This window comes from Protopterus annectens, chromosome 3.part0 (assembly GCF_019279795.1).
Source record: "Protopterus annectens isolate FY-2018-M chromosome 3.part0, PAN1.0, whole genome shotgun sequence".
NCBI classification, from domain to species: Eukaryota; Metazoa; Chordata; order Ceratodontiformes; family Protopteridae; genus Protopterus; species Protopterus annectens.
This window is the reverse complement of record NC_056731.1, coordinates 1,781,588,934-1,781,603,411: the sequence shown is the minus strand read 5'-3', so window position 1 is coordinate 1,781,603,411 and position 14,478 is coordinate 1,781,588,934. Positions and strand designations below refer to the sequence as shown.

Genomic DNA, 14,478 nt, shown 5'->3' with positions numbered 1-14,478 from the left:
TCTGATCTGCTTGCAGTTTTGTGTATAATGCAATAGTACTCATCTGGGTTAAAACAGACTTTCGCTTTTAATGGTAGCACAAAGGATTTTTATAGCCTGGAGATACATATTGTTTTATTTTCTCTAATATCATCAGTCTGCCTGCAAGTATAATTAATGAGGAGGGCTTCTGAGGAAATTTTATATTTTGAGTTGACAGATATCTCATCAATATACAATTTCTCTGCAAATGTAATATTCTGACTTGACAGATAGCTTATCTGTATATATTTTAATACTGAACTTTCATACAAACATTTGTCATAACAGGTAGATTTTATTTATGCATCACACTGATAAATTTAAAACTGATTATGGAGATTTCACTGATGACCAAGAATAAAATGTTTGTTTCTTTTTGACTGAAATTTGATGGATTTTTCTAATAGTTGCATGTTTTGTGCATGTGATTAATTTTCTTTACTTAGTTTTATGTACTGTAAACAAGTAAATTTATGTCAAACAATGTCACATACACCAGCAGTCACTCCCACATACAACCCTCGTATATTTTTGGAATTCCTTTTGCTCCTGTAATGCTGCTGACTTCATGCTCTTCTGTTATTTGGTTTCTTCCTTACACTCCAATTCTTGGAAGCTATAGCAGTGTCTGAGCTTAGCCTGCAATGGAGAAGTGTCTCCCTTCCAGGATAGCCTTGTATTCTATGAGGCATCTAAATCTCTAAGTGTAGGACCCTAGGACTGTTTCCCCCACACACCACCAAGCAGAATAAAGACAGGAGAAGAGTTGTCATTTGACAGCTAACAGTGGTATTTTTCCCCTGGCCTAGCTCCTAGCATGCCAATGTACGTCTGTAGACTGGGATGATAATGAAGTGTGGTTTCAGAATTGGGAATTTAGGGCAAGTATGACTTTCCCAAGCATCCTACCCCTCACCCTGGCAATTGTTCCCCTCTCTAGCCTATACCAGAGCTTTATGAACAGTCCCCCCCATCAGCACAGCCCTAACCCCGGGATAAACATGGCCACCCCCCCTTGCCAGCACTGTTATACACTTAACCTACTAATCAAACTCAGGTCACCTGGGTTGTAGTCAGGGCTTCATCTTTCTATGCCACAGGGTTAGATAACTCATATATATAACTGAAGAAAAACTTTAGATCTATAAAATGTTAAGGTCTTCCTGACAGGATACATTGCTGGGCATTACAAGGTTGAGATACAACAAAAAAGGCAGAAATTATGAAATCATGATGGCAGTACCAACGCATTCTGTGCTTATGCGTACTGCTGGGGGGGGGGGCAGAAGTCATCACTTAGTGTTTAGCAGTGTCACAGACTCTGTAAATGCACGTATGTGTTCATGTAGTGAGTATGTCACTAGTCTCGGAGACAGGAATGCAAGGACCACTGTCCAAAGCTCTACAGGGCTAAAATCGCATCAGTACAAGAACAGAGGTTATGTTAATTCTGAATAATGTGCATAAACGGTAGAACTTCACTCTGTGATTTCATGTCTTTCCTCAAGCTGCTCCATTTCCCACCTGCTTCTCTGAGGAGTGTTTATTTTTTTTTATTCAAATAGATTCAAGTTTTGTGTTTTGGTTTCCATTTAATGAAACTTTTTCCTGCTTCAAGTGTTTCCAGGACAGGGTCTTTGCTCCATTACTATATACACAATTAGAGATAGTTGTACATATTAATAACATTTGACTGTATGAAATTAGTTGAAACTGGACTTTCTCAAATTCAGATCACCTAAGAAACTATTCGTTATTGAGAGGTGATAATTTCAGATTTCCATTAATGATTTGTAAGATGTGAAAGTCTCCATATGCATGAGGGTGTGCAGTATGCAGGGGTCTATTGAGCATCCTTGAGAAATACAAGCTGATAGTCATATTAGCTCAACTACAAAATCTTGTAATTTATTGCTTGATCACTCACATTCTCAGAAAGCATATCCTCAAGCTATTCCTATAATGAGCAAATGTGACACAAATAATAAGAGATTTTATTGCATCGGGATAGTTCTATCTTCATCCAAAACCTGGCACAAACCGTTATTTATTATTATCACTCTAAGTTGACTGCACCTTGGAGAAAGACCAGTCACTAAAAAGCAATGTTCACACCTGTCTCACTCATTCCCTGGGAGGCCATGAGATTCTACCAACCACAAAGAAATAACCTGTATATACTACAATTGTGCTGCCAGTGTAAAGAGGGTAACATCAAGAGATATCAACCTGAGCTATTAATCTTGATCAACTGTGATTCAGGCTAGGGTGATCTTTGCAAGTTGCTGTAAGCTCTGTGCAAAGCACACAGCAAATATCTTTTTTTTTTTTTTTTGGAGTGCTATTTCATCGAATTTTGTGCATGAAAAGGATGTACTGATACATTTTGTCTTATATTTGTTTTGGTTTTATATACACACGTGAACAGCTATGCATACTTCCTAGTTATCATATTACTTATAGTCTGAGGCTGGAAAGCTCAGATAAGGGAGTGGTCATTTGGTATTCATCAGAACTGAAATTTTATAAGGTTGATGTAAAATGTTTGCGTACGCCCTTGGGGCAAGTGTGAACGATAAAGTTCTTCTTGTGTACCATCCAGCAGAATACCTTGAAGCATTTCTGCAATAGTTCTCAGATAATCTCATCCACTGGATTCATGAATCCTTAAGGTGTTTGAGTTTAGGGGATTTTAATGCTTGGATTAATGATGAAACCTGATAAGTGTGCTATGGAGCTGCTTGGTTTAATGAAGAGTTTCAAGTTCTGCAGGGATGTTTCCACTGTAGTCATAAAATGTGAGCAGTCGCTGTCATAGCCGGCTTTAGGCACCGGCGAACCCTGCGGTCACTGGGGGCCCCCTGTTTCTGGGGGGCCTCCAACCACAGCAGGTTTCTTTACCATGATATTTTGCAACAGGTCTGTCAAACCAACAAAAGCTAGAACAACAATTTTGTGTACTTAATAAGCCAGATGGGTAATAAGCTACATTTATATCTCCTTTAAAATTCTAAGAAGTCTCTGGTTATAGTAATAGTATTTTATTAAGCAACAAGCTTCACAATTCCATTAATTATTTTACCACTGACATAGTGCCCCTTCCTTAGTTAAACCCTGCTAATGGGCATTCACTCCAGTAAAACTAATAACCGAAACAACTTTAGGTACTTGCAAGACCCGTGGTTGCAAGTGGGCCCCCTTAGTCATCCTTGACTGTATTTAGGGGCCCCAAAAAAAGCTGCTGCTGGCTGAGGAAAAATGAGGAGAAAAAATATATCCTAATTATGCTCTTTAACGTGAACAGGTCTGTGATATGACCCTATTAGGATAAATCTGATAATGAACATAAGCAAGGTAATCACTAGAGAGATCAGCAGTCCAGACCGACTCAGATCGGTGCAAACCTTGGATTTTAAGAAAATCTGATGCTTATGATCTTCAGGGATGGTTTTCTCTTTCATAGAGTTTTATAAACACTGACAGAACACCAACTACTGCGACTTTCAACTTCTTTGCAGAAGAATTCATTGCAATGCCTATAATATCAGAATAAAGGCTCAAAATCATGAACATGTTCATAGATTAGTACTAAGCTAACTGCCCTTGTGAGCCATTTTAAGCCTAGCCAATTATCCCGTGTGAGACTCAAACCCTGCACCTTGTGTTTGTAAGGCAAACACCTTAACCATTAGGCCACCCTCCCAACGCAATATTACACTAATTCAATTAAAAAGTTAATAGTATAACAGCTTTTTCATCAGCTTTCATTTTTTTTGGCAAATAAGTATAAAACTCTGATGTCTGGATTTATTGACTGTCTGTAATCCTGAATGATTTACAAGCAAATCAAACGTTTTGCAAGAGATAGAGCAAAACTATGAGAAAAATCAGGGAAGGTAAATAAAAATTACTTACCCCGCTGCTGCTTGACGAATGCTAAATGGTAGTCACTGATCTGGTGTGCCACTACCAGTGTTGCACAGTGTATTGCTATTTGCTGAAATAAGTACAAAACTAGTATTGCTATGGCTTACGCATGTGTGTGTGTGTGTGTGTGTGTGTGTGTGCGCGTGTGTGTGTGTGTGTGTGTGTGTGTGTGTGTGTGTGTATGCATGTGTGTATGCGTGTGTGTGTGTATGCGTGTGTGTGCATGCGTACATGTGTGTGTGCATGTGTGTGTGTGTGTGTGTGTGTGTGTGTGTGTGTGTGTAAAAAATGTCAGTGATTTTTATCTGTATACACACCCAGTAATACCAGAACACAACATTCTTCTGTATATCAGTTAAAAATGTAGCTAACAAGTAATTATATTTCAAAAGTAATGAATAAAATATATCTTCTAAACCTCTGGGAGCTCCCACTCCCCAGACTGTATAAATGGAAACATGGGGCACGCTTAATCATCCTTGACTGTGTGGGGGGCCCCACAAAAGCTGTTGCTGGGTTGGGAAAATGAGTAGGAAAAATGTATTAATTTTCTAATTATGCACTTTAACCTGAACAGGGGTTTGATATGACCCTGTTAGGATAAATCTGATAATGGCCTCTCATCTCAGCTGCACCAATTCTAAAACCAGCTCTGCTCAGATGTGTGTGTACAGAAAATTGCTGTAGGTTTTGTGTGTGTGTGTGTGTGTGTGTGTGTGTGTGTGTGTGTGTGTGTGTGTGTGTGTGTGTGTGTGTGTGTATGTACATGTGTGTGTGTGTATGTACATGTGTGTGTGTGTGTGTGTGTGTGTGTGCGAGCAGAGGGTGGATTGTGTGGTTATTACTTCTTTAATTGTCTTCACAGTTAAACCTTAGAGGTGTGCACATGAGGTTATTATACCTTGTGTTTGGGCTAAGGACAGTGTGTTCATTCTTTTCTTTTACTTTTCTGGCAGACATCAGAGGTGTAGAAAGAAGGTTACTATAGTTTGTTCAGGGGTAGTGCACTGTCTAGGAGCAACAAAGTTTTTTTTTTCACTTTCCTCACTCACACTTCAAGCATTTGTGCAGGTAGCTGCCTTTGACAGTTTGGGTTGAGGAACAAGGAGACATGCTATGTATAAGTATGTCAGCATTCACTTGAAATACATGACTGTAGAAATTTGAATCTCTGCTTTCATCCCAGTCTAGCACTAGAGGGATGCATAAGCAGTCTTTTTTGGGGGGTTAGGGAGGAAGGCAGTTCCAAGACAGGACCTGTGCATCCAGACAACAACTGACTTGTTAGTTTAGCGTGAGTTACTATTTTGTCATCTTTGAACAGTAAGTCTTTAGTACAACCTGGATTAAAAAGTTGGGAAAGTGCTCTAAATGTATTTCAGAACATGTATAGCCCTATGGCCTCTTGGGCCCTGTCTTATTTGAGTTATTTCCTAAATGATTATTACTGCACTGGCGTGGTCATGAAAGGTGTGTTGAAAGGATGCAAGGAAAACTGAAGCTGAACAGCAACACGATTTCTTTCCTTAATCAAAATTTCTGTTCAAGCCATCATTGGATAAAAAGGTTATGTAAAAGAAAACAAAACTTTTAAATGCATGTCAGAGCATATAGGAAGATACGGCTTCTTGAAAAAGCTAAAGAATAAAGCAAAATTTGAGAAATGGAAGAAGAATGTAAAGTGCATAGCATGGGAAGCCCAAGATGGTGGGGGGGGGGATCAGAGGAAGACTGGAGGGTGTGTGTGTGTGTGTGTGTGTGTGTGTGTGTGTGTGTGTGTGTGTGTGTGTGTGTGTGTGTGTGTGTGAATGAGAAACCTTAAGCCTAGGGCACCATTTCACCTAAGTCCAGACCTGTACATTGTGTTCCTGCAATGTATCATTGGTGCAACTAAATTCCAGCAACTGTAAATGTCCATTTGCGAGATGGGCCAACATAGTGTGGTATACAGGCCTGTTGTAATTAAGACCACTATAGCTACAGGTCAGTCAGTCTGCAGCATGAATTAAAAGGTTGCTTAGAAGGGGTATCAGCGATAGGGTAATATGTAGCCTGGAAGTGCCTAGGGGGCCCCCAACTTGACATCTGCTGGGGGCCCCAAAAATGCTAACACCGGCCCTGGTTGCTGTGCTGAGTGCATTAGCTTTTTCTTGAAACAAAGGATTTAGTGGTGGAATATTTCTAGTGGTCTGATAATTATATTTTTTCATTTCAGGATAAGCCTCCTCTCTCTCCTTCTTCAGATGGAGTTGATCAAGTTTACGGGCCTTCAGTCTGTCAATTCCAAACTGTTATATTTATTTCTTAACTCATTCACTCCATTGGAGCTCTTGAGGCTGTACTCTTAACTCCCAATAATTGCATCCTGAGTTTTTTGATAAATTCAAATTAAAGGTTCACATTTCAAACAAATGTTCACATCTCTAGAGCCATAAGGGTTACTAAAGAAATGTAAATGGCAAATTGTCCAGAACAAAAGATAAATCTTTACATTCTTAGCATTCATTAGATTCTAAGTCTTAAACTGCATTCAATAAGTGATATTAAACACAATAAATATTAATTGTGTAATATTTTGTACTTGACACTTCCCATCACCAGCAATTTGTCCATCCATCTCATTTATCATATGAGGCTAGGAAGTCTTGGTTGAGATATTTTGAAAAATATGAAAATTATGACAATATAAATAAGTACCATAAAAACAACAATTAATAAATCATAAGAATCAATAGACAGAAGTCTGATATCAATGTAGTTGTGATGCAACATATATATATATATATATATATATATATATATATATATATATATATATATATAGATATAGATATAGTTTTGAAATTATTAATGCGGGTATGAACAGGCTGTTAGACACCTAGAAGTATCAATATGAGTTAACCGCAGAAGCACCTGGCGACATCATTAGGCTGCTGTGAGTTAACCAGCTCCTTGAAGTGGTCAGTGCAGTTGGACTGCATGCCTTGGTGATGGCTAATAATAATGCCATGACTAATAATACCATGACTGATGTTCTATATCAAGGTAGCCAAATTACTCTATGCACTAAAACTGTCATCTATCATGACCCATGGACTGAATATTACCTGAAGTCTTTACAAAGGAAGAGGTAAGAAAACAGGTTAGGATGGATTTTCCTTGTGGAGGGCAAACTTTTCTGTATGAAGAGTATGTTTATAGCAGGCAGATATCTCTTTCAAAAAGCTGTATTAGTTTCCAGAGAGCTCTCTACTGCTATAAATCATCTGACTGTGCTCTTTTGGGTGCTTGACAGGCTGTGTAGCCCACTTTGTCTGTCTGCCCAAAGAATATTTTCCTTTAAAAACGTGAGTAAGCCATGTGATTTTTCCAGATAAAATTGCTAGATAGTGGTGGATCTGGCCTTAAGAGAAATGGCATCCTAAGCAAAGAAATCTATGGTGCCACCCCATTGCCTACTGCTACCCTATGTACATCCCATAAATGCACCCCCCCCCCCATCCTGGCCTCTCCTACCCTACCTATTTTACTTTTTTCTTCCTTTTCACATATTTTGGATTACTTGTCAGCTGGTGAATCTGCATTGTAATAGCATTGGAGGAAATAATTGAATTAAGTTGGAGATCTGGGGTTGAAGATGCTCTGATTTGCATACTACAGCTTATTTTTAGCAACTTTTCTTTCCAGTGATAGCATGAACAGTAATCACAGTTAAGTAAATAAATTCAGCCTGAATCTTTGCTTTGCTTTTTCAAGTATCCTTTCAACACATCAAACTAGCCAAGATTGCACTGTAACAACTGCAGAGGAAATAAATAAATGAAGATAACGCAAGGCAAATGTGCGGGAGCCACTAGGAAACCGGAAGGTTTGAGGTTATAGATGCATTGAATGGCACTTTAGAGCTTTTTCTTCCAATCTTTTGATCCATTAATGGTCTGAACAGAACTCCTTTCAAGGAAGAAATGAGTTGTGGACAAGGTTTAATGCTCAAGCACAAAAAGTAGCAGTTCACAATAGACTGGGAAGACAGATGCATGGAATAAAATGTAAATCATATTTTGGAATAGTGCCTTCCTCCTTACGCCCACCTCTCTGCAACAAAAAAAAAAAAAAAAAAAAAAATAGTCACTTTCTGTGTATCCTGTTTAATGTTAGACTAGGATTAAAGAGAAGGCATTAATGGCCATATTCTTTTTTTTTTTTTTTTTTTTTTTATTTATTGACCGGGAAAGTCCGACTAGGTTCCACAAAGCCTGTTTTCAGTGGAAGCCCGGGGAGAAATGCTCCAGATGCATGTCTTTGGAATGTGGGAGGAAACCGGAGTACCCAGAGGAAACCCATGCGAACACAGGGAGAACATGCAAACTCCACACAGAATGCAATGAATTAATGTCCATGGTATTAGAGAACAATTATATTGAATATGAGGGGGAATTTTTCAGACAAACCAATGGCATAGCCATGGGAGCAGCGTGTGCTCCGATCTACGCAATTTTAGTCATGCTTGAGTGGGAGGAGAGTACATTATTTACTAGTGAATTTTTCAAACATGTTAGGTATTACTCACGATATTTGGACGACATTTATATATTGTGGGATGGTAATAATGAAGTATTAGATAAATTTGTTAAGTTTTTAAATTCTAGTAGTACATATTTGAAATTTACGTATTCAGCTAATATGAAAGGACTCCCATATCTGGACACATATTTCTAAAGGTGAAAACTGCTTCAAATCTAGACTGTTTAGAAAACACACTTTTTCTAACAACTACATTGAGTTTACTAGTAATCATCCAAGGAATCTATTTGTCAACATTTTTAAGGGCCAGATTATTAGGGCAATACGCATGACTTCCACCTATTCTGAGATGTTGGAAGAAGTTCATTTCATCATTTCCCTTTTTAGGGACAGAGGTTATGATTTTAATATGATGAATTGTATAAGTAAAAATGTTATAAAAGAATGGGGGGAAAATATATGCCCTTGTTAGGACTTAAACATGATAAAAACAATCCCCATAATGTTAGAGGTGAGCAGACACATGACAATACGTCTGCTATCACCGAGTACAGAAGAGCGTGCATTTTGGAATATGGCCCATTTAGTGGTAAGATTAAGGGGATCATAACTAATAACTGGAAAATTATAATGATTGATCAAGATATAGTTAAAATATTAGGATCCCAACCAGTTTTTGTTTATAAAATGGGCTGGAATATAAAAAGGTATTTAGAAAGTAGCGATATCACTAGACAGTTGACTAATAGAAAAACAACTAAGTGAGGGAACTGTAAACAATGTTACGCTATTTTTGAAGAAAGCAGTATTACCTTGGAAAATTTACACAAGACTTTTATAAGATTTGTACATGGTAATTGTAATACTAGATTCGTGGTTTATTTGGCAAAGTGTACTGCATGTTCAGGATTCTACATAGGTAAGACGGAAAGAAAATTGAATAAACATATATATGCACATCAATATAGTATTAAAACAAGAGATGAGAAGAATGCCCTATACAAGCATATTAAACAATATGGCTACACCAATACATTTAAATTTGCTATCTTAGATAGTTTGGTAGTTGAACCTAGAGGGGGGGATTTGAAAGGATTATTATCCTATAAGGAAATAGGGTAGCAATTATATACAGATGCCTCGACTACACCTGGCCTAAATGATTTTGTCACTATTAAGCCAGCATTATTATTTCTGTAGATAGATTTAAATGTACTGTAAACATTGCAAATATTATACTAATATAGTAAATTTTAATGTAATATTTTAAATTGTATATTTTTATAGTAGCAGATGTTTATTTGATGCATCTGATGATGTGATATGGTGATTTCAAGTACTTATTTTATATATATAATTACTATTATTAATATGTGTATGTAGCTTTAAAGTTTTATGTTAGTAGTATTTTGGCACCAAAAAGGTTATATAAGTCACATCAATTAGTTTTTTAAACAGTTCTGATGAAGCTCGCGTTTGGTGAGTGAAAACGCTTAACTTGTATTCATGTCTTATAGAATAAAAGCTTTTTATATTTTTATTACACCTTGCTCGGCGTGTTTGTGAAGACCAGGTTGGCATTTCAAGACACATAGGAATACAGCGTTCTTGTGTTGGTCGGGTTGGTTATTTTCGAACGCTGAGTCTTTTGATTTGGTTCAACTCCACACAGAAGGCACCCCAGCTGAGAATTGAACTGGAGAACCTCTTGCTGTGAGGTGACAATGTTAACCACTGCACCACTGCACCGCAGAATATAATATTCTTATATTACAAGTGGCTGTGCTGTTTTTTTATATACATATATATATATATATATATATATATATATATATATATATATATATATATATATATATATATATATATATATATATATATATATACACACTCTTTATATATATATATATATATATATATATATATATATATATATATATACACACACACATACACACACACACACAAACACACACACACAGCATACCTCCTCACCTTGACCTCCAAAAGACAATCACCTTCAGTGTAGTCCTGTAATGTCAGATTCGGACAAGCTTGAAGAAGAAAAGAGAACACAATAACATATTTCAACTTGTTGCTCTCAAGCAGATTTCAACATTTCTCCTTACAACTGCCCTAAAAGATGGCCACATGTCTGATGTTTGATTTTGAAAGAAGTGAGAACAAATTATTGCAATAATATTTTCCAAATTTGTTGCTCCCTTATAGTACACAGTCTCTAGACAAGCTATAGTGGCCTTCTGAGCATACCTATGAGATTTGTAAGGAAAGTTAAATAATGACTACACTATGGTCAGCCTAAAACACACTTGTGACCTTCTGCTCACAGCTGTGAGTTTTATGAGGAAAGTTAAAGAAATAATTACTTCACTGTTCTTAGCAGCCAACACAAAATATAGCAACCTTCTGTACAAAGTACAGAGAAGGTCTAGATTAATTGGGAATCTGGGCACAGGCTGTTTCTAAGCCCATGTAAAACTTCACTTTTTAGTTTTGATTGAGGGACACACTACCCCCTAGATGCTCTAAGGGCCTGGATATTATATTATATTATACATTTTATTCTTTCATTTTAAAAGGTGGTTTGTTAACTGATTTTTTTCTTATCTACTACTCAGAAGAGTTATGTTTCTGCCTGGAAATACTGTGTGAGTTCACAATACTAATTAGTAATTTTAATTTTCACACACACATATGCATACAGACATACTGACACTAATCCTGATAAGCCAGGTCTGTCACAAGACAAGATGCACTGATTTTTCATGGATTGCACACACATACTGACACTACCTTACATAAGACATGTCTATCACACTGTGTGTGAACATCTACACATGCTGCATACTTACCTACCTGCAAGGTGGAGCAATGTCATTTCACTTACAGCATGTGTTTGGGGTGTTATACAAAATCAGATCACATAGATAAACCCACAAAGAGATGGAGGGGAGCATTCAGCAGAAACTACAGAAGTTGCTTTCACAAACACCCTGCTTCTGCAAGTCCAATTATGCTAATCACTAATTGTGTGCAAAGCTGATGTTTGTGATTTTGAGTAACAAGATATGACCAACCTGTTAGTCTTAAATGCACTGTAGCACCCTCCCTCACACAAGCATACACCATAGTAATACTTGTTTTACACTGATTTTAATGAATACAGTACATTGTATTACACTATTTGTGCCATACCAGATTAATGACCGCTGTTTAATATTGACTATATAAAAGCAATGCCGCATAACCTTTAAATACTAGTGGCATCTAAACCCATCTGTTACAACCACTGCACTATGTATGCCTCAGATATCTGATTGTTGTAGTAATAATAATAATAATAACAATAGTCATTTTAATGTACTTCATATTTGTTTCTCAGAAACACACATTATCACAGTAAAGTGTTAATCTTTCTTAAAATGTGCAGCAGTGCTGCCAAATTACTCCTTGTTTAAACTGAGAAAATGACAAGTGGGTTACTTATCCACAGGCAGCCCTACCTAGCAGTTATAGCCACTTCTGTATATACTTTGCACTTCTGACTGTGATAAAATAATGGCCACATAATGTATCAACATACAAATCACAGTAGCTCTGCAAAGCCAGAATAATGAAACTGTAGCCATTAACCATTTTTCCTCTACACTCACCTCAATCAATTATAGCTACTCTGTATATGTATATTTCAGATGTCCAACTCACACAAAATAAAGTCAATAAATATATACAACAATCATGTACAGACACAATAATGTGTTGAATTAGCTGACATTCTGTCAGCACAAGAATCAGGGACAAAGAGAAAAAAATCAGGAACAGGTTTTAAGTGTTGCTATGATATGCTTAGAAAGTTGCTAAAATAAGAGATCAGACATGAAGGAAATATGTAAACTCAAATGACTATCAATGATTGACTACAGTCCTCACTGATTTGCAGAAATACACAGATGTTATGAGGAACAACCAAATATGAGGAAAAATCTGTGACATTCAACTTTTTTGCTCAAGAGACCAGGACAAAGGTTTTGCATCAGCACTTATGTTGTAAAACATCAGAACTATGAAACATTAACCTTGCCCATTACGGACAGTGAGTAATTCTCAGTGATTTACCAGAAAATCAAAAACTTTACAAGGGACAGCACAAAAAATGAGGCAAAATTAAGGACAGTTGAGACACATACAAAGCCATCCACTAGCCAAAATATCTGACTACCTGCCAGGAAAAAATCAACTTACCTGCTACCATTCAGTTTTTTTTGCTTCTCAGCATGACCATCTTATTTAATTAAAAATTTTAAATTTCTGATATTTCAAGTTGACCTGACCCACAATTTACATAACAATTCCCTCCTTTAGGGTTTTTAAAAAAGTCTGTAATATTCACACAAAACAATACAATAATATAGTCTGAATGTAAATGCAGTATCTAATGAATAGCATGCCTAAAACTGCAATGGCCTGCATTATAGGTTCATAGTTAGGTACTAGGCTATCTGCCCAAAGGCATTTATAAGCCTAGCCATAATGTCATGGCTTTCGCCACCCCCTTAGATTAGTTCCCTGTGCCTCTGTCCAGCAGATCCACTGAAGTGATCCCCAGGGTAAACTTTCTGTTTCCCATCCACTCATCAAGGTTTCTTCTGAAGAGTGTTAGTGAGAAGCTCTGCTTAATGTAGATTGGAATCTTTTTCCAAAGCATGGGAAGTCTCTGGGACAGGAATCTATCCCTCCAGCACATCTTATTTCTTGTTGTCGTGAGGTGTAGATCCCTAGAGCATGTGGCTTGAGGGGATAACATTTTCTTTAGGTGGACCATGTCCATCAATTCTGGGTTGGACATGCCCTTGTATGTCAGGGAGAGATTACCTCTGAGTAGGCGGTATGCAACCGAGTACAGCTTGAGTTTCTTCAGTCGAGCTGCATAGGGCATCTGCTTGAGGCCAGTGATCCTCTTGGTGAGGTACTTCTGTGGTCTTTCCAGCTGTTGCAGGTGTCTTGTAAGGTACATCCCAAATGGGGCATTGTACTTTATGATGGGTCTCATGAGTGATGATCAGAGGGGCATAATGACCTCTTTTGATCTGGATGTGAACCCTTTTGTGATTAGGTGGGCCACGTAGAAGGATTTTCTAACCACATTGGCAATGTGATTATCAAAGGTGAGATTACTATCTACTTGGGTCCCCAGATCCCTTATTACATCTTCCATATTTAGGGGATTATGTGCCTTTTATAAGCACTGTTTGGATATAAAAGATGCACACTGTACGTGAGACAGCTGAACATCCTGAAGCAATGTCAGAGGATGTTATTGAAGTGAAAAAACAGACTGACAACTTTGTGGATATTGTGCCATAAGACTTGTCCGCAAAATTGTAGATGTCTTTAAAGGTGCATTATGTCTTTTAGATGATTTAAATGTCTTTTTTCTTTCTTACAGATGGGGGTTTTTGGAATGCTGCTGCTATAATTTGGAATAAGTGGGTATAAGGTAGAGCCTTCTCTTTACATATTAGAGGATTTACGCTTGTTCTTTTTCTTTGTAGATGGTGGTGTGCCAAGCATCATGCAGTGAACAGTCCAACTCCAACTTTAATGTCCTACCTTAACTGCAAAAACACCAGCACCCCTTGACCTAGTTCCCGAAAACCCGCCTATTCACAGCAACAAAATACTCTACATACCCATAAGTCCTGTGCTTCTATGAATGTTGTGACTCTACTATTCTCCACACTCACCACAAACCATCCCCAACTGTTTCCCCTTTGCCCTCCTAACCTACCTCTTCCTTACTTGCCCCTATACCAATGCAATACTCAGCTCTCACTAATTGAACACAGAGCTCTAATATACCTTAATAAGGTGATTACCCAGCTCCACCTTGTGCTTCATTCCGGTGGCAAAACATCCATCCTATCAAAACGTTACCTTTCAGATCCCCTTTCCAAGCCACTGCATAATGCTTTCTGTCCTTCAGCA

General features: G+C 37.5%; 1 protein-coding gene across 1 annotated transcript in view; it reads left to right on the top strand.

Annotated features, from left to right (window-relative positions):
* LOC122797186 (serine incorporator 1-like) overlaps positions 1–14,133 on the top strand; it is a 191,689-nt gene extending 177,556 nt beyond the window's left edge. Inside the window, exon 4 of the mRNA XM_044066009.1 lies at positions 14,046–14,133. Within this exon, the coding sequence (XP_043921944.1) occupies positions 14,046–14,133 (88 nt within the window). The remainder of the gene's footprint in view (positions 1–14,045) is intronic.
* The last annotated feature ends 345 nt before the right edge of the window (positions 14,134–14,478 follow it).